This window comes from Venustampulla echinocandica, assembly GCF_003357145.1.
Source record: "Venustampulla echinocandica strain BP 5553 chromosome Unknown scaffold_9, whole genome shotgun sequence".
Lineage (NCBI taxonomy): Eukaryota > Fungi > Ascomycota > Leotiomycetes > Helotiales > Pleuroascaceae > Venustampulla > Venustampulla echinocandica.
Window position 1 is genome coordinate 660,876 of NW_022474214.1, and position 22,360 is coordinate 683,235.

The 22,360-nt window shown below is 49.5% G+C and overlaps 7 protein-coding genes across 7 annotated transcripts; 4 read left to right on the plus strand and 3 right to left on the minus strand.

Annotated features, from left to right (window-relative positions):
- Nucleotides 1-23: 23 nt before the first annotated feature.
- On the plus strand, nucleotides 24-1,914 carry BP5553_08957 (Uncharacterized protein; the record flags this gene model as incomplete). The annotated part of the gene is made up of 4 exons (XM_032017580.1): nucleotides 24-210; nucleotides 273-976; nucleotides 1,029-1,516; nucleotides 1,614-1,914. The coding sequence occupies 4 exons, from the start codon at nucleotides 24-26 to the stop codon at nucleotides 1,912-1,914; spliced, it is 1,680 nt and encodes a 559-aa protein (XP_031866223.1).
- A 991-nt stretch (nucleotides 1,915-2,905) lies between these two features.
- BP5553_08958 (uncharacterized protein) lies at nucleotides 2,906-5,605 on the minus strand (the record flags this gene model as incomplete). The annotated part of the gene is made up of 3 exons (XM_032017581.1): nucleotides 2,906-3,649; nucleotides 3,712-5,057; nucleotides 5,215-5,605. 3 exons carry the CDS (start codon nucleotides 5,603-5,605, stop codon nucleotides 2,906-2,908), a joined length of 2,481 nt encoding a protein of 826 aa, XP_031866224.1.
- Nucleotides 5,606-5,733: 128 nt separating this feature from the next.
- BP5553_08959 (Uncharacterized protein) lies at nucleotides 5,734-7,174 on the plus strand (the record flags this gene model as incomplete). The annotated part of the gene is made up of 5 exons (XM_032017582.1): nucleotides 5,734-5,802; nucleotides 5,989-6,150; nucleotides 6,203-6,631; nucleotides 6,769-6,909; nucleotides 6,962-7,174. 5 exons carry the CDS (start codon nucleotides 5,734-5,736, stop codon nucleotides 7,172-7,174), a joined length of 1,014 nt encoding a protein of 337 aa, XP_031866225.1.
- A 2,274-nt stretch (nucleotides 7,175-9,448) lies between these two features.
- On the plus strand, nucleotides 9,449-10,681 carry BP5553_08960 (Uncharacterized protein; the record flags this gene model as incomplete). Its single annotated transcript, XM_032017583.1, has 1 exon — nucleotides 9,449-10,681. One exon carries the CDS (start codon nucleotides 9,449-9,451, stop codon nucleotides 10,679-10,681), a length of 1,233 nt encoding a protein of 410 aa, XP_031866226.1.
- A 94-nt stretch (nucleotides 10,682-10,775) lies between these two features.
- BP5553_08961 (Uncharacterized protein) lies at nucleotides 10,776-12,797 on the minus strand (the record flags this gene model as incomplete). The annotated part of the gene is made up of 3 exons (XM_032017584.1): nucleotides 10,776-12,251; nucleotides 12,302-12,501; nucleotides 12,554-12,797. The coding sequence occupies 3 exons, from the start codon at nucleotides 12,795-12,797 to the stop codon at nucleotides 10,776-10,778; spliced, it is 1,920 nt and encodes a 639-aa protein (XP_031866227.1).
- Nucleotides 12,798-13,156: 359 nt separating this feature from the next.
- Nucleotides 13,157-17,236, plus strand: BP5553_08962 (uncharacterized protein; the record flags this gene model as incomplete). The annotated part of the gene is made up of 2 exons (XM_032017585.1): nucleotides 13,157-16,965; nucleotides 17,020-17,236. The coding sequence occupies 2 exons, from the start codon at nucleotides 13,157-13,159 to the stop codon at nucleotides 17,234-17,236; spliced, it is 4,026 nt and encodes a 1,341-aa protein (XP_031866228.1).
- A 343-nt stretch (nucleotides 17,237-17,579) lies between these two features.
- BP5553_08963 (uncharacterized protein) lies at nucleotides 17,580-20,903 on the minus strand (the record flags this gene model as incomplete). Its single annotated transcript, XM_032017586.1, has 9 exons — nucleotides 17,580-17,605; nucleotides 17,663-17,832; nucleotides 18,213-18,651; nucleotides 18,704-19,090; nucleotides 19,147-19,298; nucleotides 19,351-19,463; nucleotides 19,629-20,210; nucleotides 20,413-20,579; nucleotides 20,807-20,903. 9 exons carry the CDS (start codon nucleotides 20,901-20,903, stop codon nucleotides 17,580-17,582), a joined length of 2,133 nt encoding a protein of 710 aa, XP_031866229.1.
- Between the last annotated feature and the right edge of the window lie 1,457 nt (nucleotides 20,904-22,360).

A 22,360-nucleotide genomic window follows, 5' to 3' on the forward strand; every position in this document is an offset into this window, starting at 1 on the left:
CTCTTCGTCGCTTTCACCAAGAAATGGCTGATTACAGGATCGCTGCGATGAAGTCGCCCATTGAGGTGGTGGATTATCTCTTTGCCAGGCTGCACCAGATGGGCATCCGTTCGGTCCATGGCCTACCCGGCGATTATAACCTGGTCGCGCTCGACTCCCTCCCCAAGAACAACCTAAAGTGGGTTGGCAACGTCAATGAGCTCAATGCTGGTCAGTCATTCCCACGACTATTCCATCCCGCGATAAGTCTCAAAGCTGACCCTCCCATCTAGGCTACGCCGCCGATGGCTACGCCAGGATCAATGGCATAGCAGCCATTATCACCACCTTCGGCGTCGGAGAGCTTTCAGCGCTCAATGCCCTCGCTGGCTCATATTCCGAGATTGTCCCGGTCGTACATATTGTCGGATACCCGTCCACGATTTCGCAGAAGGATGGCTTGCTGCTGCATCACACACTCGGCAACGGCAACTACAACGTCTTTGCAGATATGAGCACGAACATCTCTTGTTGCGTGGAGAGGCTCAACGACCCGAGCTATATTGCAGCCCAGATTGATTATGCACTTCAGCAGTGCTGGATCCTATCTCGGCCTGTTTACCTCAGTCTGCCGACCGATATGGTTCAAAAGAAGATTGAGGGCGAGCGGCTGAAAACACCTCTTGACCTACGCCTCCCAACCAATGATCCAGCCCGGGAGGACTACGTCGTTGATGTTGTCTTGAAATATCTTACAGCGGCTAAGAACCCCATTATTCTGGTGGACGCTTGTGCCATTCGACATCGAGTCCTAGAGGAAGTCCATGGCCTAATCAATAAAACGAATCTTCCCGTATTTGTCACCCCAATGGGGAAAGGGGCGGTGAACGAGACTCACCCAGCCTTCGGCGGTGTTTATGCGGGCGATGGATCGCTCCCGGAAGTAAAGAAGCGTGTCGAATCTTCAGATCTCATCTTGACAATTGGAGCAATTAAGGTTGGACTTGCCCTATATTCTCATCTGAGGCACTATGCTGACGGTATCATAGAGTGATTTTAATACTGCCGGATTCTCTTACAAGACATCCCAGCTTAATTCGATTGATTTTCACAGCACGCATGTCACCGTTCGATACTCCGAGTATCCTGGCGTCCATATGAAAGGGGTCCTACAGAAGGTCATCGACAAGGTCGATTTAAGCAAGATCTCGGCAGTCCCAGGCCCGTACATGGAGACCGAGCCCAAGGCCGAGGAAGACGACTCGCCAACCATCACACAAGCATGGTTTTGGCCTTCGGTTAGCTCATTCCTCAAGGAAAATGATATTGTCATCACGGAAACTGGTACCGCCAATTTCGGCATCTGGGGGACCAAGTTCCCAGCCGGTGTCACTGCTCTCAGCCAAGTCCTCTGGGGTAGTATTGGATACTCTGTCGGGGCATGTCAAGGCGCAGCTCTAGCTTCGCGTGATGCTGGTAATGAACGCCGCACCGTGCTCTTTGTCGGTGACGGATCCTTCCAGCTCACGGCTCAGGAGTTGAGCACAATGGTCCGGCACGGATTAAAGCCCATCATGCATGTCCCCCACCTACCGCATTATTCTCTCTTGAGATGTTGGCTAACTTGAAACTAGTTTTGTCATCTGCAATGATGGCTACACGGTCGAGCGCTTCATACACGGCATGGACGCTGCGTACAATGATATCGCGGGGTGGCACTATAAGGATCTCGTCAAAGTCTTTGGTGCCAAGGATGGTACTTACAGAACGTATCAGGTTAAGACTAAGGATGATGTCAAGAAGCTTTTTACAGACAAGCAATTCAACGCCGCAGACTGTCTGCAATTTGTTGAGTTGTACATACCGAAGGAGGATGCGCCACGAGCATTGAAATTGACCGCCGAGGCGAGTGCGCTGAGAAATGCGAAGGGGTAAGTGGAGCGTGTCGCGATACCTGAGGAATCGGCATCGATGAACGGATTAATAAAGATATTCTTACGGTTGGTGATGGGCAGCGGTTTTTTTGGGTTTTTTCCGTTTTGAATTAGCGACTAGTAATGGATTATGAAAAATGCAAATCAAAAGTATTGTTTTATTTGTGACTCTTGAGATGAGGTTGAAGTGAAAAGCGTGCCTCCCTTACTATCATAAAGTAAAGTTCATCAACGCCAGCCAACATAGGACATTGCATCATGAACTTGGCATATAATTTGAGATATACAGTGATAAATAAGATGGCAGAATTCTGCAAGAGGCTGCGCAGAGCCCGAGGAGTAGGTAAGAAAAGAGGTACCTTTCTGTATATGGTGCTTGCGGCCACGTAAGGTCTAGTAGTAAGGGAACGCGGCCCGGCAATCGCCAGCTCAGCACCTATCCAGTAGGTAGCTATAGCTTTTAAGAGTCGTCGTGGAAAATTGGAAATTAGTTAATAATCGATGGTTCTTTTAACCTGTATCTGCTGAAAGATATTGTTTGCATCTATTAGGAGTCTAGACTGTGGTGGTCGTCTCGCTTCTGCATTGAGGCCCCACTCCTGTCCGAGCCTAAGGGCAAACCATCCACCTACTTCCAACAAACTTAATATACCGAAATAGCAATATCTTGCTCCAATAAGAAGCATTCTCCGATCTTTGATGGTCTAGTGGTTATGATTTCCGCTTGTCATGATATGACAAGTTCGCGGGAGACCGGGGTTCGATTCCCCGTCAGAGAGAATATGTTTTTGTTTTTTTCTTTTTTCCTGTTGAGAGAGAAAAGAGAGTTTTTCTTTATAAAAAAAAACCACTGGCCCGGCGGAGAGGATCCGGTGGCCTCATGGGCATTTTACTCCATATCTAGTCACCGGATAATTTAGGGGGGCGAGGGATATCCAAGGAAAAAGGAATTAATTATATGGCCACAGTTAACAGGAGATTTGTACTTCGTTTTAATTTTCCTTATCGTCCGGGGAGGGTAATTCGGAATCTATATGCGGTAGTGGGCTAAGTCGTAGTAGGGGTTTCTTACCTTCCTGAGCGATTTTGGTATCGATAGACCCTAGCTGGTCTGCTGACGCTTCCCTATCTGTTTTGAATTTTGCAAATCCGAAGCCGCTCAATGTATTAACGGGTCCCAATCTGCCCCACTTTGCATTCTTATAAAAATTCAGAACATCGGGGTTCATCGAGGTTCGCTTTCTTGAAAACCCAGTAACAGTAAGGCCGCCCAGTGTAGTCACTCGGGACAACCCCACGTACAGCTGTCCTGACTCAAATATATCCCTCGAGGACACTTCGGCATACTCTAGTGTCATACCTTGACTCTTGTGGATCGATAGAGCCCAGGCTAGCGCGAGCGGAATTTGGGTTCTGGAAATTAGATATCGCCTGTCATCTGGTCCTTTCAAAGAACTCTGCGTCACAGGTGGTATTGCTTGTGTTCTCCCATTGGCGAAACGGACAATAGGCCAGAGGAATTTATTGAGAGGCTGAAACACATCAAAGCATGCCTTTTCCCACAGCCCTTGTTGTTTTGTTTGCCACTTTTGGGTGTCGACAAACTGTATGACCTCACCCTGTGTCCCATTCACTAAGCCATGTTTAGGGTCGAGATTCGATAATAGGACAACCTTGGCTCCGACTTTCAGGGTGAGTTCGGCTGGAAACCGATGGTATTGAAGAGACTTCATGTACTCGTCTATTTCGCTGTTTAGCGTGTAAGAAGGGGGGAATTATTCGGTTCCTCCGAAAATACTTTAGTGTAGGTATCATAAGCTGCCCATGTCTTCTCTTCCGATGGTAACAATTCTAGCTGCTTGTCATTGAAGGATTTGACTTTGGAGACCCGGGACATGAGCCTGACGGCGAATACATTTTCGGGTAAGTTCTTGTTGCGTTCGAGATCATTCCATTCTTCGTCGGTCAATAGATCACCATTCCGGACCTTGTTCAATATGTTTTGAAATTGAGTATCCTTCTGGCGATGAATCTGGTCAAGCCTGACGTGCTTCAGCTTCAACTTCGCCCAAACCGGGGCATTGAAAGCCCATTTATCACCCTCTCTGAAATGCACTCCTTTTGAACCGATGCAGCTTTTGGTACAGTGAAGGAGTGGGCCTGCATCTACCATTGACGAGCCGCATTCGAGACAGTTTTCAAAAGGTTTGACAGGCGGGAGCTGATGGAAGTCGCCCACAAATATAACTTGTTTCCCACCAAATGGGAGGTTACTCTGCATGATGTGCTGTAGCAACCTGTTTAGCCTCTCTAGCATCTGATTCTCAACCATTGAGATCTCTTCGACGATGAGTACATCAAGGCTCCTTATTGCTGTGGTTGTAGTCTTCTTGACGCCTTGTAGTAGCGTCTTCATTGGCTCCTTTAAAGAATCTGGTTTCCAACCAGCAAAGGAATATGTGGTTTTGCCATCGAGGGGAAGGGCGGCAATCCCAGTGGGCGCAACCACCTGCACACCAAGATTTTTTGAGTCTTTAAGCCGCCTTATGATTTCTTTGAGCGTGATAGTTTTTCCAGAGCCGGCGGCGCCAGTGAGAAAGAGATTACATCCATTCAGCTCCAAATCAACAACAACAAGTTGAGCGCTTGTAAGTTCGACGTGTTGAGGTCCCTCGACCTCTAGTGCTTCGTTCAAAGTATCCGGATCAAAGCCAATGAAATCGATATTGCTTTTGAAATCATCTGCTCCCGATTTGAGTTTCTTGGCAGCTGGTCCCTGCTCATCATCTGGGCTCGTGATATCGATGATGGATCTAATTAGACTTTTAGGGGTATTGTCTGCCTGAAGCGGGATGAGACGAGGGTGGTTCTCCTTGGACTGCGGATATTTCAATGAGGTATCAGGAGGATTCTCCCCTAAACTCAGGCCTTTGGCATCATGGTCGGAAAAAGGGTCTGTTTGAATCCGTGGTTTTGCGGCCTCATAGACACTTGAGGATTGTTCCCAGTCGGCAAAGGCGGTTTCTGCTTCGCAACGCGTGTCATAGCCCAAGTAGTAATTTCCGGAGAAGCCCTTTACTTGTTTGTCGCAGTCAGGCCATGAGTAGTAGATACCCGGCTCTCTGCCCCGAAAAACGACATATGCTGCTTTTCTTAGCTTCTTCCCCATTGGTGCAGTGTGTCTCTCTCCTCTAACAGTGCGAACACCGCGAAACTCTCACAACGCGTGAGCGCGTAGGAATCAAACTGGCTGGAAACACATCAGATCATGAAGTTAGCTTATCAGTAGCTCTGAACTCACCAAATATATCCAATATTCTCGCCAATGTCGCTGTTATTGCAGAGAAGGTGAACTTCGGTAGATTGATGGCCCAGGGGAACCGCGCATGCTTGTGCAGAGTACGAGTAGACTGCGTATGAGCAAGGCTACAAACGAATACTTCGTTAGGTATAGCTGGTACGAGGATATGCTTGAGAAGATACAAGGAAGACTTCTTCGGCCTGTTCTGATTACCTAGGTAACGGAAACTTGTAATGGGAGCCTTTTCCAGAATACATGTTTTCGTGCGGTTGTCCTCGGAACTCGCAGTGAATGCTACAGCGTGAAACCCCTTTTCAGTTGTGTACGTCGCATCCCAATGCGATGCGCCACGGCCGGTGCCCCGACAACCGCGGATGAGGTAATGCGGCATGACCCAGCCTTGCGCTACGAGCACAATCCAAGTAAACTACAGTAGGGGCGCCTTACCTGCCCTACGTCCGATATTTTATTTCTCAATTCCTCGAATTAATCTCGTTCTGAGCTTTTGGTGACGAGAATATGGACTCCAACAAGCGAAAAGAGGCGCCCAATGCCAGCGGCGAGAATAAAGGAGCCAAACGAAGCAAGGTACGGATATACATGGTCTCCCTGTTATTTATCCTCCATGTGCGCAAGGCTGCAGTGCAAGCCAGCTATCCAGCTGTCGTCCTAGCCCACATTGCCGTGGGAAAGCACGCACTAGCCAACACACATCAAGCTCATACCTAGCTATACTTTATCTTGTTTACAGTACCCAATTCTAACTTCGTACAGGGCGGATCAGGAGGAAAGTGGCAGACCCCGCACCAGAAAACAAAAATCGCTGCCTCCCGCGGGCATGGCACAATTGGACCTGGCGATATAGGCATTTGGGCGACGTGTGCAAGGAACCAGGAAGGGAGGGCAACGACAGAGCTCAAGAGTTTGCTATATCAAGTCTGCACCCAAGTTTACAATTGCGCCCTGCAGTTGCTAAGACTTCGAGTAGTATGCCGAGAAGTTCTATGGAATTGCCGCGCAACCAGACGAAAGCGATGACGACGATGAGGTCGATATTGAAGCTAGCATTCGGAAAGAAGCTGCAGCTATGGGCGAGAAAAACGGGAAACCCAAGATGTTCTCTCCTGTACGCCTTGATATTGAATGCGTCTTATTCTTCAAAACACAGCCGCCAATAGATCCAGTGGACTTTGTCCGTCGCATATGCGAAGATATAATATCGAGTGGAACCAGATCCACCAGATATATAAATCGATTAACGCCGATGGCGTTGATGGGGAAGGCTACTGAGAAAGGCCTGTCGGAATTGGCAAGCACAGTCCTTCGTGAACACTTCCAACTTGCTGAGCTTGAGACACCATCTGGGAATGGCGAGAAGGAAGCCGACGAAAGCACACCAAAACCGCCAAGGCACTCGGTGAGTTTGAGTTTAATTTCACGGGGCACTTACTCCGGGGAAAAGCCCGCCTTTGCCAGTGCATGCACCTCATCCGCGTTATCAGTGGCCTGGCTATTTTGCGATATATTTCGTTCGGATTGCTGATGGGGTAATAGTACGCGATTCGGCCGACAATACGGAATCACAACTCTCTTAAACGAGATGTGGTGATCAAGCAGGTCGCGTCCTTAATCGGGGATACTCATTCTGTTAACCTCACTAAGCCCGATAAGGTGATTTTAATCGAGATTTACCAGGTACGTAGTGTCACGTTGCATCTATCCCAAGGGGGCTGACACGGGGTGTTAGACGGTGTGTGGGATGAGCGTGGTTGGCGGCGACTGGGAAACCCTCAAGCGGTACAACCTGTCCGAACTGTATCAACCGCGACCAAAGGTCGGGGCGGCGGCCGAGGCGGGTGCTGGTGCTGGTGGTACACGGGCTGTGGACAGCCCGAAGAAAGAGGCGGTTTCAGCGACAGGTGCAAGTACCGCTACCGACAGCTTGGAGCCGAGTAAATAAATGCAAAACCTCGTTTCTATCTTTTATTAGACTTTCTTTCAATCTCAACCAACCGCTTCCGTGCGTCGGCTGCGATACTCGTACCGGTAACTATCGGAAGAGAACCACAGGGCTTGAGATCAAAACGAAGTTTGGGTTATTCTGCTCGATGAACGTATTACAATTGGATTATCAGCCGGGTTATCCTGGCCAGAAAGAAAGATCGACCGTCAAACAGTGGCACTCCCAGCCTTGATTGCCAAAAGATCTCAGTGCCTCTTGCGTATTGGCGGATGTCGTCGTCAGCTGCCACTAAGGAGGAAGGCGGGGGGGGAGGGGCTCTAACACCTACTCAACGTGTCCATGGCCCTTCGATCTACGAAAATTAACGATTAGCCGTTCAGCTGATAGCACAGCATGAAGCTACCTATTTTCAAATTTCTTCTTGACCACTCCTATTATTACATATCTGCGCAGCACGAGTACATGGTCTTCCTATCAACAGCTGGAGTGGTGTGGCGGTATAGAAAAGGCACAAGGCTGACCCAATAGCGTCCTAGCTTTCCTGGGAAAACTACTTTTTGAAAGTCCACCCACACCAGCAGTCCGTTTCTTCGGGCTGTCTCGAGGATAGTGGAGGTTGATTAGAGCAATCGTTTATCTTATCTGGAGAGACATTATTCTGCGACGAGAACTTGCACTTCTTCGTGCCGCTTTTGACGCATCGCAAGACGGAAAACCGATTCAAGATCCTGGCGCGGAATAATGGATTTCTCGCTAGAATTCTTCCAATCGGGAGATGTCGCTGGTCGTGAGCAGCAATCCAATGCTAACCAGATGCGCTGAAAATTAACGAGCTCTGCTGCTGCGCAATGCAAGAGCTGGATGGTTATTATCACCCCGGGGCCATGACTTCATGAGGCCTCATGTTCGATGTGTTGGCCATGTCCAGTACAGTACCTATAGTTGCGGTGTGAAATCCGGAATCGCCGGGTCTTCTGGAGCCCGAGTTTAGAGAATTAAAGTCTTGGTAAGTAATCAGGTTATCGTATAGGTACAGTAGGTACGGTAAGTATGTAGTTATCGCAGCTACTGGCCATTGCTTTGCACTACAGTACAGTCTGTACCTCGCTGTTATGTCGTAGCTAGCAACGCCATGACAATGATGACATAGGTACCTAGGTAAGGTACAGTACATAAAAGGGACTTCGTCTTCATCGCCGAGAAGGGTATTAATTAGCGCTGGAGTCTATCGGATCCACTCGAGAGCGAGAATACGGGGTATGCGGGTCAACTCAATAATCTCTAGTGGTCGTTTCTTCACCGTCCGCCAATATCAAACTCCCACCTCCAGCTTCAAAGTCCAAACCAACCATCGTGAGAGTCGCAGTCCCGATCGCCTGAAGTGTTGACATTGACGCGGCATCGCCAACGGAAGCAACATCCTGGTCCTAGGTGTCGGTGAATCGTCTGCAGTTCTTAAGTCAAACCTCCACCAAGGACCACACCTGCCCTCTTCTCCTGGTTTAAAGCGGCACTTGGCCTATCAACCTGCTCTCCCTTCAAGCGCCGCATGCCTGTTCTACAGCCACTCACGGTTTGTTCGTTACGCATGTCCCAAAGCAGCCCAACTGCCTTCGGAGCTGGCTGACACTTTCCCATCAGCTCTCGTCTATTTCTGCCAAATCATGGTAGGCCCGAGTCGCGCAAGCTCTTTTAAATCTTGAATCTTGAATCTTGAAAGAAGAGCCAAAGAATCAAAGAACCAAACCCAGCCTTTGCCGCTCGTCTCTTCGGCCGGTGCCTTCGATACGATACGGAGCGACTAGAAACTCGCCTCGCTCGTCTCCGGTCGCATTGTTCCGAGTGGTCTTGGGGGATTTTTGGCGTGTTTCGAGCAGTGCAGGCGGTCCTTTGGACCACATCTAATGTACAGGCCGCCTCGTCTCGTCTGATATCCAGCTCACCTCGAAAGTCAGAGGCCCCCCATCTTGAATAAGATCTTCTCTCGCAGTCACCCACGTCACCGGGCCGTCCATGCAAACACGTCCATGGACCAATCCCTAATATTAATAGACCATGTTATATTCTCCACATGATGTTATGAACTCTTGATTGACGGCCAACGTCTCATTGCGTAGCTAATTAGCACCACGGCCCATCGAGCTATACTTGAGTGGTCCAGCTGGGCCATTTATTCCTTCTTGCACGCTATCATCATCATCAGCCTATGTGCTGGGTCCATAAAGTCCTTATACAGCTCTACCCGCAACCATCCGCTCCTCCGCCTACATCATGTCGGCATCAAAGACTGCTGTCCCCTCCCGCTCACATTTAACCTCCCTCATGTACTCCTTGCCTGTCCGGCGTCTGAAAGAGATACTTAGCCATGTCGTCCCCGATGCATCACTCGGTGCTGTTGAACAGGTTGCATCAACCCAGCTCCCAAGGCTTTATAACCTCAACATGTCAGACGATCGGCAACTACTTCTGTCTTTTGCTCCCAGCCTAGCGGTCCGTTTGCTCAGACAAGAAGGGACGATACTTTCCTCCGAGGCCATACTGATATACTTCATTTCTGCTTCGACCCGCAGTCTGAAAATAGAAGGCTCCCCCAGTAGCGAGACCGAGATTCCAAATTCCACCTCGCTGCTAGATGTGGTCCCGAAAATCCTTAAACATTCTTCGAATAATAGGGAAATGGCATATCCCTACAGCATCTTCGAACCCACAGCCGGCGCCCCATTATCTACCCTCTCAATTTATCTCAGCATCCCAGATCGCCGTGTCGTGGATAAACAAGTTGGATCCATGGTTCGGGCCCTGGCTCTTCTCACTTCCCCCACTGGTACTTTCGGCACAGCCAGCCGGGTGCTTCCTGACCCATTCAACGGGGCATCATCAACGGCGCCTCCAATTGCCGGCTCGTCAACGTGGTCCGAAGCGTTCAACACACTGCTTGAGGGTATTTTGCGAGACGGGGAGGACATGGCTGTACTACTTCCTTATGACACTATCCGTAGCCATTACCAACGGTTATCGTTCCATCTAGACACGGTTACCTTTCCTAGGCTGGTAGTTCTCGATGCTAGCAGTGAAACGAATGTCATGGTTGAAAGAACAGCGGAAGAGCCGTCCTTAGGGAGTTCAAGTACAGGCGCTAAGTTCACAGGGCTGAGAAGTTGGAGCCAGGGGGTTTTCGGCGATCCATTACTATGCGAAGCATTCGAGGACCCTAGCGAGGGCTTCCTAGAAGGATGGCAAGAAGGCGGAGAAGATGAGACTGGAGATGAAGTCAATTTAGAGATCCGGTCGTTATTTTATCGATGTTACAGAGCCAGTGTTGGCGTAGTGACTCAATATTACAGGCCGCAGGTGGATAGTAGCAGGAGAGAGCTTGAGGCTCGGAGGAAGTTGACGAACGTGTTGGCGGAGCTTGCGAGGGTGGAGGCCGCGGAGACCAGCTTATTGAAAAGGCCACGAAGTCCATCCGGGGAGGCTGAGAGCGCGAAAAGATTAAAATGCTAAATGGAGGTAGATTGCGATATTTCAGCGTGGCGTTTAGGCACTGGTTATACTTTGTCATCAATGTAACAATAACAGCGGCGACGACGTTTCGACTTCAAGTTGGTTTGGATATATGATGTTCATCCTCATCCCTTGGCAGCTGCATCCCCATCAGACCCATAAGATTACTTCCAGGTCCAGGCATGCCGGCCTGGCTTTTAAAGCTCTCTAAGAGATTCTTGGCGAGATTGAAATCGATATCCACGTTCTCCCCATCGCTTTCGTCTTCCCAATTTTCGTCCTTGTTTGATGCTTCTGCTGCCGGCGTTTTACCACCAAGCGTCGAAACTTTATTCGGGGTGGGATCCAGGTTAAGCGCACCGGCTTCATTAAGTTCCCTCTCCATTCCAAGCATAAGCTTTTGGATCTCATTAGCCTCCTCATCCACTTCGTCCTCATCAGAGCCAAGTTCCTCTATCCTATGAGTGTTGCTAATAGTCGTAGCCGGCCTGCCCTCTGTGTCACTGCGCACCACTCCATCTTCATCTGATGGTAGTCCCATCATCTCCCTCATCATTCTTGCAAACTCATTCTCGTCAAAGCTAACATCTTTATCCTCATCCTCGCTGTCCTCCTCACTGTCTCCTTCGTCGTCGTCAAAATCCATCTCGTCCATCTCGGCCCCGTCAATACCCGCCTCATTGTCGTTAAGAAAAGACTCGAACCTCTCGACCATCTTCTTTAAATCTGCTTGAGTTTTGGCATCACCAAAACCTGGCGGAGATTCCGGTCCAAATGCCCCTGGGATACTAGGCTTTTTCTCTTGCGGATTCCCAGCCAATTCCCTCTCAAAGTCTTCAAAATTTATATCTAACCACTTTTCGTCGTCCTCTCTAGCCACGTCCTCCCATCGCGAAATTTCTTCGTCTGTTGGGAGATCTTCCTCATCAGTATCTAGGTCGTCCAGAAGAAGTTTGATCTCCCGCACTATGTGTTTGTCTCGGTTTTTGGGATCAGTGATTAACATCTCGAATCCTGAAGTAACCTTCATACCCATCTCAAGCTGAGGATATCTCTTTTGTTTCAGATCTGTGGATGACGAGTTTTCCTCTGCTTCAGCTAGTTTCGCTTTCCAAGCAATAGGCGGAGAGAATTGCTGAGATTTCAACTGTGCATAGAGAACCTTCGTAAATCGTACAGAAATAGTAACGTGGTCTTCTGGAGGAAATACGAGGTTGGATGAAATCGATTGAAGTGGCTTAAGAGCAATAGGATCCCGAAGATAGAACGCTTCTGTAGCAGGAGCGATCGATGCCGCGCGGCCATGTAAAATGTACGCTAACTTTCTTGGAATAGTGATAGTAGCATAATGCAAAGAGGCTGTGATCTGAGAGGGGTAGTTCTGAAGCCTGTAAAATGCTTCCGCTTCAATGAGCGGGGAATGTATCAGGATTCCAGGATTGGATGCGATTGTTTTGTGGGCCTCGTCGAGGCTGAGTGATCGCGACACGGGAGCGGTCTCTTTAGCTGAAGAGGTGGTCGGAGCAGCACTAAGAGGAATGATACGAAGGTCGTTGGCATGAATCCATACCTAAAAAAACGTAAGAATATCGCCAAACTATGAGCAAACTTCGAACCTACCCTGTGGTCTGCAATCTCGGGATTCAGCCAGCGAGGTAATGCATTGGCAGCCTCGATCAACAAGAACTCGCCGTCTACATCCACGACCCTGATCCATAAATCGGAATATCGATTGCTCAACTCTCTGAGTAGATACACAACAAGCCATTCGTCATCGACTGCGTCCCCATAATTTGTAAGCCCGTGAAGATACATTAGTCCTGTTTGAAGTTAGGAAAAAGCTGTCGCGAAGTGTGTAGACAAAAGGCACACCTTTTGAATTCTCGACTTCCAACTTAAATCCATCACGCTGCCAGATATAATCCTTCAAAAGGCTCTCGGCCAGCTTTACAGCTTCTTTGCGGACTGCTTCCAAGCGCGAGAGCAGTTCTCTCTGCGATTTCAGGCGGGCATCGATGACAAACAGTGAATACTCAACACAGTCATCAGGGAGCCTTTTTGGAAATCCGTTAAAGCCATCTTCAAAGCCCCGGAATTCATCTTTGTCTGCCTCCATTGTATTTGCGGTGCTGGGTATGGTTGTGGTTAAGGGTTTACGGATAACATGGGTGCAGATATGATTTCATGAGGCTGAACCTTTATCTGATCTGGCGAAAAGGCTGAGAAGGTTTTGTCATTAGCAGGGGTTGAGAGACGCTAGTCCCGGAACGGAAGTAAGGTAAACAACTCGACGCATCGCGTCTGCCCTCACTCAAATACCTGAGTTACCAACGAGCACTTCGACAACCCGCGCCATCATTGCCGTTGCACTCAATGGCTACGAAGCTTTATTTTGCATCTGCATTTGTCCGGCACTAATTTACTTTTATTTTGAATCCAATTCAATTTGCGCGTAGAGATTAACCAGTCGGCAAGATGGTGCAGGCTGGAGTTGGTGGACTAGATACACCACGAACGAACCTCGGGGACGCAACTTATCTCTCAAACAACCAACCCGAATTCGACTTTGATTTGTCGCAAGAACCAACTTTCCAATCTCCCTCCAAAGACAACAATATCGTTCAGCAACTGCAAAACGGTCGACGCGGCGGAATCAACCTTAAAACACCACGAAGTCGCGTTGCGCTCAGCGACCGACGGAACCTTCCAGCTGGGCTCAGTGGAGGAGAATTCACACCATTACTCAAAAGTGCGACGAGGAATAGTGCTCTACGAAATGGCAAGGAAAACACCATTCAGACGCCAGCATTTCTCAGGGCAGGTGGTTTGGACAACATTCCTGAAGACCTCAGCGCGCTCCCTGCCCTTGGCAGCTCAGTATACGGCGACTCGAGAAACGAATCATATATGGTAGGCACGCCGATGCCTCATATTGATAGTAGTAGCGCGGCATCGACACCCATGGCATTACTACCCCGGCGAAAGGATGGCCCGGGAGTCTTACAAGATGGCAATCAATTATCATTACGAGAGCAGGAGAACGTCATAGACAAGATTGAGAAGGAAAACTTTGGGTTGAAGCTGAAGATACACTTCTTGGAGGAAGCTCTGCGAAAAGCTGGCCCGGGATTTAGTGAAGCAGCATTGAAAGAAAACACGGAACTCAAAGTCGATAAGGTGACACTGCAAAAGGAATTACACCGGTATAAGAGGACCCTGGGTTCGGCCGAACGCGATGTAGACCTCTATCGACAGCAGATTATTGAAATGCAAGAAAAAGTGAAACAGAAACATGCCGATGAGGGACACCGGGAAGAGCTGGATCGTCTACGACAAGCCCTACAGGAGAGGGAAGCGGAGGTGAACCAACTGAAACTTCAAGGGGGCCAATTTGAGGAGCTACGGGATAATATACATGACCTTGAGGCTGAAAACCGAGATAAGAACCGCATTATTGAAGACCGGGAGGACGAAGCCGACAACCTGAAAGACGAACTTGAAAAGCACGTTAAACTTATCTCGGATCTGAAAGAGTCTGTGAAACAAGCTCAGCGCCATAATATTGAACTGGAAGAGAAGGCCCAAGCCAGCGAGGATCTTGAAGACGCGAAGGAGGCGATTGAGGAGATGGAACGGGACCTACGGCGGCTTAAAGATGAGCTGGAGGATGCCGAGGAGGGTAAACAAGAAGCCATGAGAGAGAGAGAACGTGCCCAAGCAGATCTCGAAGAGCTTCAGGATGAAATGGCCAACAAATCGATCACCACCAAGGGCCTAAGCCGGCAAATTGAAGAAAAAGCAAATCGCTTACAGGACGATCTTGAAGATCTCCACGAAAAGCACGCTGGGATCGAGGAGGAGTATGCACGCAAATCACGGGAAGTTGAGGAGCTACGAGAGGCAACCGCGCGCCTGAAGCAGGAGACCGAGGCCCGCGAGCAGAGGCTTCAAGAGAACCTGGAAATTTCCCGTAGAGAAACTCAGGGAATGTCTCAACAACGCGACGATTTATTAAAACAGCTCGAAGTTGCTCAAAAGGAGCGGCAGCAGAATGCAGACGAGAAGAATATCCTCAAAATTCGACATGATGCACTCACCCAAGAATCAGCCGGTCTTCAGAAGGAACTCGCAAAGGCTCACCAAGAGACTGAGGACATTCAGGACAAGTTGGAGCATGAGAAGACTCTATCTCTTAATAATGAGCGAGAAGTCAGAGACGAATACAAAGCTGGAATTAATCGCCTAAACGACGAGATCGAAGATCTCCGTGTTGAAGTTCGAGAGAAGGAGAGACTCTACGACAACGATAGCGACAAATGGGAGAGCGAAAGGCGAAATCTAGAATCTCAGAGGGACATGGCCGAGGAAAAGGCGGCGGCCCTACAGCGGACTATCAACAGACTCCAAGAAGCCGAGGGGACCTTATCCAGTAAGGAAACGAAACTTCAGGAAGCCCTCCAAAGTGAGAACGATAGGCATACAAGCCAGGAAACGATATTAAACCGGCAAATCCAAGAGCTAAACGGGGATGTGGAAGCTCGTTGCAGGACACTTGAAGCACTTAGATCTGAGCTGTCAAATGTTAGAGAAGAACTCCGCCTCAGCCAACGGGAGCGAAAATTGTTAGCAGAAAAGATCGAAGGACTAGAGGACGAGGTCGAGATTCTCCAAACTAGCCTTGACGAGAGTGATCAGGCGAATCAAGAGCTTGCGGCCGGGAAACAAGAAACCGAAGGCAGTGCGAAGCTAAATTCAACTGTGGAAAATATGAAAACCCAACTTTCTAAGGCTAAACAAGAGAAACAGGGACTGCAAGATCATTTGGCTAGCTTAAATATAGAGATGCACTCTCTCCGTGTCTCTAAGTCCGAAGTTGAAGCTGAGCGGGATGAAATTCAATGTCAACTAGAAGCCATGAAACAGCAGGAAGAGGATACATTCCGTCTTGACCAAGAAAGAGTTGATCTGCGCACAACAAAGTTAAAGTTAGACTGTGAGGTTCGCCGCCTTCGGGAAGAGAACAAGCTTACCACCGCTGAGCGGGAGACGATAGAGAAAGACTTAAAACTGGAAATCGAACGGGCCAGTGCTGAGGAGGCTCGCCTGACCGCTGAAATTAATGATTTACAAAAACTACTCCGAGGCTCCTCAGAAAAGAGGGAGTTATCTTCAGCCAAGAAAACTATTCAGCACCTCGAAGAACGGATTCAAGAACTGGAGAGGCAGATTGTGTCAGGAGATGGCCAGAATGACACAGCTCACGAAATATCTGTCATGCGCCACGAGCTTTCGGCCGTTCGCCGAAAGGAATTCGAATTCCTTCAGCGTGAGGCTACTCAAAAGGATGTTCTTCGTGGTCTCAAACGACAGATTACAGAACTTGAACGAAAGGCACACGAAACAGAAATTTCCCGTCTAGAACACCCATCACCACATTCTTCTGTCAGCGGATCTGCTCGCAAATCCGAAATTCTCGAAGTGCGTGCCCAACTCGCAGCAGCTCACCAGTCTTTGAAAGATACTCGGTCACAACTCAAAAATTACGAAAAGGAGGCCTCGCGGAAACTGAATGCCGCGAACATCGATCTCCAAGCTCACATTACATCGTGGGAATCAGAAAAGGATGGATTTGAGCGCTCGCTTGACGACGCCCAATTCCAGATTGATGAACTTTCAGCCAAGAATACCTCTCTAGAAGCGACTGTCTCACGGCTAAGAGGGAAAATTGATCGACTTGAGAAGGCACTCCAAGCTGAGCGTCTCAATAGTGGCGAGGATCGTACCATGGCCGTCGAACGCCGAGATCTCCACGAGATGCTGCGAGAAACTCAAATCCAGGCCGAATCGCTCGAGGTCGCGGTTCAAGAGCGAGAGGGCACGATTGCAGCTATCACAACAGCTGAATCCGAACTCCGCGCCCATCTAAAACGTGTACGTGATGAGCGTGCCTTGCAGCGTTCCAGAGCCGCTTCAGCTAAGGAGCAACTTGAGAAGATGGAGGGCAAGTTCCAAGCGGCCCAGAAGAGCTGGGATGCAGAAAAGAAAGCACTTTGTCGTGGAGTGAGATTCGTGAACACCTCGATGTCCACAAATGATGAATCAGAAATCGGTGCATTGAAGAAGGATATCGAGGAGAAGGAAAAACGCCATGTGAAAGAGCTAAGAGGTATGGGTCTGCAGATCGACTGGCTGCGAGCGAGATGTAGACGGGAGGAGACATTTAGAGCTTCGGCTGCGTATGCCAAGAGATATATGAACCTCCAAATTGACATGTATCAGGCCTGGTGAGTTTTATTCATATACCATTATTCAGATCTAGAAGCTAACCTTCATTCAAGCAACAAAGCAGATCTTAGGCTGCTAGAATCGACAGGTCTCAAATCCACTAGGCCTAAAAAGGAGAAGAATGTCACTTTCCGGATGGTTGCTTGGGCTGTTAGGGCTACTGTGAGGATGACGAAGGGTGCGGAGCAGTGGAAGGAAAGCACCAAGATCCACGAACGCCTTATAGCTCAAGCGAAGAAGCAGAGGAGGCAGAGTAGTAGTCGGCGTTGATGCACCCTGTTTAATGGGCATTCATAAGTTTGCATTTTACGGGACTTTCCTGGAGTTGGGTCGGGATGTGGGTTATGCATTGCATTGCGAGTCTCTTAGGTCATGTTCAATTATGACCAGGGTTTGCGGTTCTGGATGTCAGGGTTAATGAACGAATGGGTCAACGCATTGATTCTTTTAGGATTCATGAAATTACATAACTACTGCCGTAAAACCGGATTTATGGATGCCCTAAATATGATGCTCCACCCCTCCGTGTCGTAGAGAAGATCCTTATTCTTCTCCGTGGCGTTCTCTTTGCACATACATACCTATGCAGACACCAAGAGCCAACGATATTTATTTACATAACGAAGAGCAGATTCGTATCTGGATAATCGAGTTAGCGTGATATACAAAGTATTGAGCTATACAAGAGGGTCTTACTCAGGGGATGGCTGCAGCTCAATTGCGGCTTCTGGGAATATTTGGTGGCGAGCTCGTCACGAATACTGTTGAGGAGCTGTACGTAGCTCTGCTGAGGGTTCTTCTTCATAGCGGTAATGAAGGCCCACGACATTGCGCCAGTGGCCTGTGAGGCGATAGTCGCATCGGCCCTATGAGATTCTGTTAGCAAAAGGTCCCTTCAACCGCCCGCACGCCCTCAAATCCGCTAACGCTGACTAAGAATCAAGTAATGAATCCGGTGACCCAACGTAGCTTGCAGCTCTAAGCCTACACCTCGGCCGCATTTGGCCAGAAGTGTAGTCTTAGAGCTTGAACATCACTAACGATTTAGTATAGGAAAAGAATCCCAAGCCATATGTTAAAACACCATGCTCAGGAGTATGTGCTGTGCTCCATGTGGTATCCCGAAACCAACGCCAACGCTAAAGCATCAATACCCGGCTCCCAAGAGCACATTTATTACTTTTGTCCGCCGGCAGCACATGTATACCTATCACGGTGCAAAACAGCTAGGAAAGGGTATACTAACGATGTCTGGTCATCTTTGCTTCCGGACCACATAATAACATCGGCTGGCGAGGTTTTAGTGGCCATAGTTTTGTTGTATGCATCGTCGCCAGTAGTGGCTTTCTTGAAGAAACCCATCAAGTTGCTAGCCACACCGCCAAGATCGCCTTGGCTGTATGACGAGATAGCACTGAGGAGACCTTGTCCGGCTTCCTTGGCAAGGTTGGGCTCCTTGAGAACACCTTGGGTGGAATAGATATATGGCAGGTCCAGGGCGGTTCCGGAATGGCAAGAGTCAAAGATTGCAGTCAGCCTGACACCAGGGTGTAGTGGAGTGACCATGATTCTGTGCATCTCATCATCGACAATATGCCCAACCTGCCTAAAATCTACTGGGTAGATAACCTCATCATATCCGTCCGGTTCGTCGCCATCAAGATCCTTGGTTTGACCCCCATGGCCTATGCACGGTATCAGCAAATCGGAGTTAGAAACGGGACAAACTCTACCAACCTGAATAGTGAAAGAAAAGCGAATCATTCGGCCGGGCGTCTTTTACCAGCCAGTGCATTGCTCTTAATATGTTTTGTTTCGTCGGCTGGCTCATTGGATTTTGCTGATCATCCGTGAGAAGCACCATATCATCTCGCTGGTAGCCGAAGTTCTCGTTTAGAAATGCCGACATGTTCTTCACGTCATTGATGCAGCCACGCAGTTGCCCTCTCTGCCCGAAATAGTTGATGCCAATCAGGAGGGCTTTCCGTCGACCGGTGCAGTTCGAGTATTGGAAAGCATAGCCCTGGGGCGCACCGCTGCCGAAATCCTGGAGACCCGAGGGAGGTGGGGGTGGGGCATTGTGGTTTCCTTGAACATATGCGTTAGAGCTTGCCGAAGGCATCCCTAGAGGATGGATTAGCATTTGAAGCGTCACCCTTCGCATCCATTCCCCCTCATACCTGATCTGCCATAGCCCTGTCCATTCTGCGGTGCGCCATTATATCCACCATACTGTTGCGGGGGAGGCTGGCCATAGCCATATGGTTGCTGGGGCGGGGGTGGTTGCTGGTAGTAGCCTCCTTGGGGTGGTGGGGGGCCATAGTTCTGAGGTCTGCCAAAAGGTTAGCAATGCTATCAAAGAACGGAGGTGCCTCGATTCCCACGGGTTATAGTTTGGCTGGGGCGGGTACTGATGGGGTGGTGGTGCGCCATATCCTCCTCCATGATACCCGGATCCTGGATAGCCCGACATCTCTCTTTGAAGGCGGTGGAGGAACTAGGAATTAGAGTAGCACGAGGTATATGCACGGGTGCCGGCTTGACGCCGAAGGGCGAGCTCCGAGGGGAACTGGTTGCTGGTCTTCACTCTATGGTCCGGACAGAGCGATCAAGGCTCGAGGGCGAGAGAGGAGCAGCGGCAGTCTTTATATAATAAGCTCACGGAGTGTGAGGGTGGAAGGCGTTGGGGGCGGGGCGCGAGAAATGGAACCAAGACGGCGGGCGAGTTAGGTCGTGGGAGCGAGTGCCGGAGCAGGGCCTGAACTAGGACCGGGGCGAGGCAGTGACGGGCTCGATACTCGATACTCGATACTACGATAGCGAGGTGATGGCGCGGACGTGAGGTGGGTTTTGCGTCGTGGAAAATGGACGTGGAAATGGACTTGGGGCCGTGAGTAGAGATATCGCGGGGCGGACCCAGGGCTGAGGAGGGGAGAATCGGAGAATCGGAGAATCCAAGGGCGGCGCGGTCGACACGTAGGTAGGCCTCTGTCGGTAGGCCACGCAAGGTGGAGGAAGAGCTCTGCGGTTCACGATGCTGCTCCGTGGCCTGTATATTGTAGATTGGGGATTGGGGATTGGGGATTGGAAAGGGGGTTGTTGTGGGTGAGTGAGATGGAGGAAACAGGGTCGAAAAGCGTTCTGCTGACGGACTGTTGACTGAGGCTGGTGACGCCTCGCTTGTCAGGCACTGGAGAGCGGGTGACAAGACCACAAGTACAGGTACGGGCACAAGTCCAGGTACCTTTTACATAAGGTAAGGTAAGGTAAGGTACGAGTAAAGGTAGGGAGGTATGTATCCTCACTTCTACATCTCCTTCTCCCTCCTAGCCTCCTAGCCTCCTAGCCTCCCTAAGTTCTCCCAGCTCTCCAGCTCTCCAGGCCCCGTCGCCCCCCGCAAAGCAACCATCACTTGCCGCCACCAGCTCAACTCACCCGCCACGCACCTGGATCTCCAGCGCGTCCGGTGCATGGCGATCACCGCCAACAATGCTGGTAGAGCGTGCCACAAGCTCGGGTCTAGGCCCCGGGACAACGCTGCCCCGAAGAGACAGGCCTCTATACCACCGGTACAGAAAACGTCTACCGCGTAGCACTTCGTACCTTACGAGTACTATAGCCAGGTCAGTTGTTATGATCGAACTATCAAACGCCTAGCAACAGACCCCTTCGATTCGCTGCAGTTTGCAGCCCTAGGGCTTGGCCAAAATGGTTCCATCCGCTACCAGACGGCCGGGAAAGCTGGGAAGGCTTGGAGGCATAAACGCTCAAAAATCGCCACTACTCTACCGCTCTACAGTCCAAGAAAGGCCCAACAAGTTAAGCTGCTAAGCTGCTAACTGACGCCGTCCTGGCGTCTACCATATCCACCCCTACCGGCCTGAGATTGGAAGCTGCAGCTGCTGTGAAGCCAGCTGAAGTTATTAGATGGTGCCATCCGGCATGGTGCTGTAGCATCGTCAATACCTTATTTTTACCTGCAGCGGAAGAGGCTTAGCATCAAACCCTTCCATATATGGGATTCCACTTTCGATCTTATACGAGCACGGCCGCCCGGCACTCTATCCTAATGCCATTCATCTAAATCTGTCGAGTGGGATCAGAGCGCTAGACTAAATTATCCAAACGAAGCCAAAAACGAGGTAACAAGCACGCCCAAATAGGATATTTGATTACCTGCAGGGCAGTACGAGCGCAATTCTAGGGGCGAAAACGGAAAGCCCGAGAACCAACTTTCAGTGGCTTGCGCTGCTACGGAGTGTGTTGGCCTATCAAGGGCAGTTGCTCACTGTCGATCCTATTGCTGAGCCACCGTGTGGTAGATGTTCCTAGGTATTCGAACATTTAGCATGTCGAAGCGGTACCACGAACGCTGCAAAACAACCTTTTTGATGCTCTATTGGATACAGGAGAGCCACGTCCGATAGCGTATGAAATTAAAAAATTTAGAAACGGGAAAGGAAGCAAGGCAAGCCGCGTCCAATAAACGTACGAAGCATACTCAACACACCGCAGAATACGGCTGATTGGTCCCTAGATATACCTTCGCCCTCGAATGAGAGCCCTTAAACCGAAGGTCAACTTTTGTCCCTTGTATTTCTCATTTCCACGCCTCAACAGTCAATCCTGGTCGGTTTCGATAGCCGATCTACGTAGTACAGCATCACTTCTTGCCGTTTAAAGCCCGCGTTCCGCTCTGGCAGCACCCTCCGATGACTTGGTGCAACCATTATCTCATCTCTAGTGTTTTGGTTCGCGCCGTTTCGCGGATATCTACTACGTACTTCCGGCGGTCCCTGCGCACCGTCTGCGTTGCAGTGAAACTGCGCTGCCCAATACAGCAATATAAATCCATCCAAGTCAAAGTGCTCATATTTACATGCGTCAATGTAATATCTGGCATCCATCACCTTTCTCTTGGACGTCATCTATTTATGGTGTTACTAATGATACATTCTCTATGCATATGTGGCTAAATCTGCTTGGCCCAATTCATCGACCAGCGAGGAAGTTATCAGTCTTATATATTTATCAAATATAAGGTAGGCATTAAACAGAGCGCAGCTATGGATTTTTGATGTCATACAAGGATGGTTTACCCTACGAGCAATGCTTAGATTAAAAAAGCAACGCGAAATCAGGACAGGTCGTCATAGGCCGACCAATACCACAGTCCTCGTGCGCTGAAATTCTTCAATATTGCTCGACCACGTGTAGCTGGGCCAGCTCAGCTCTGGCTATTTTCTGTAGGTGCCTCATTTCTCTCACTCTAAACAGCTTTACCTTTCTTGCATCGTTCATATACGTGGGGGCAATAGTTCGCTTCCATACGATCTGGTAATGTGGGTTAACAGCTATATTGTGCTTTGGTGATATAAACCCCACAAGTTGTGG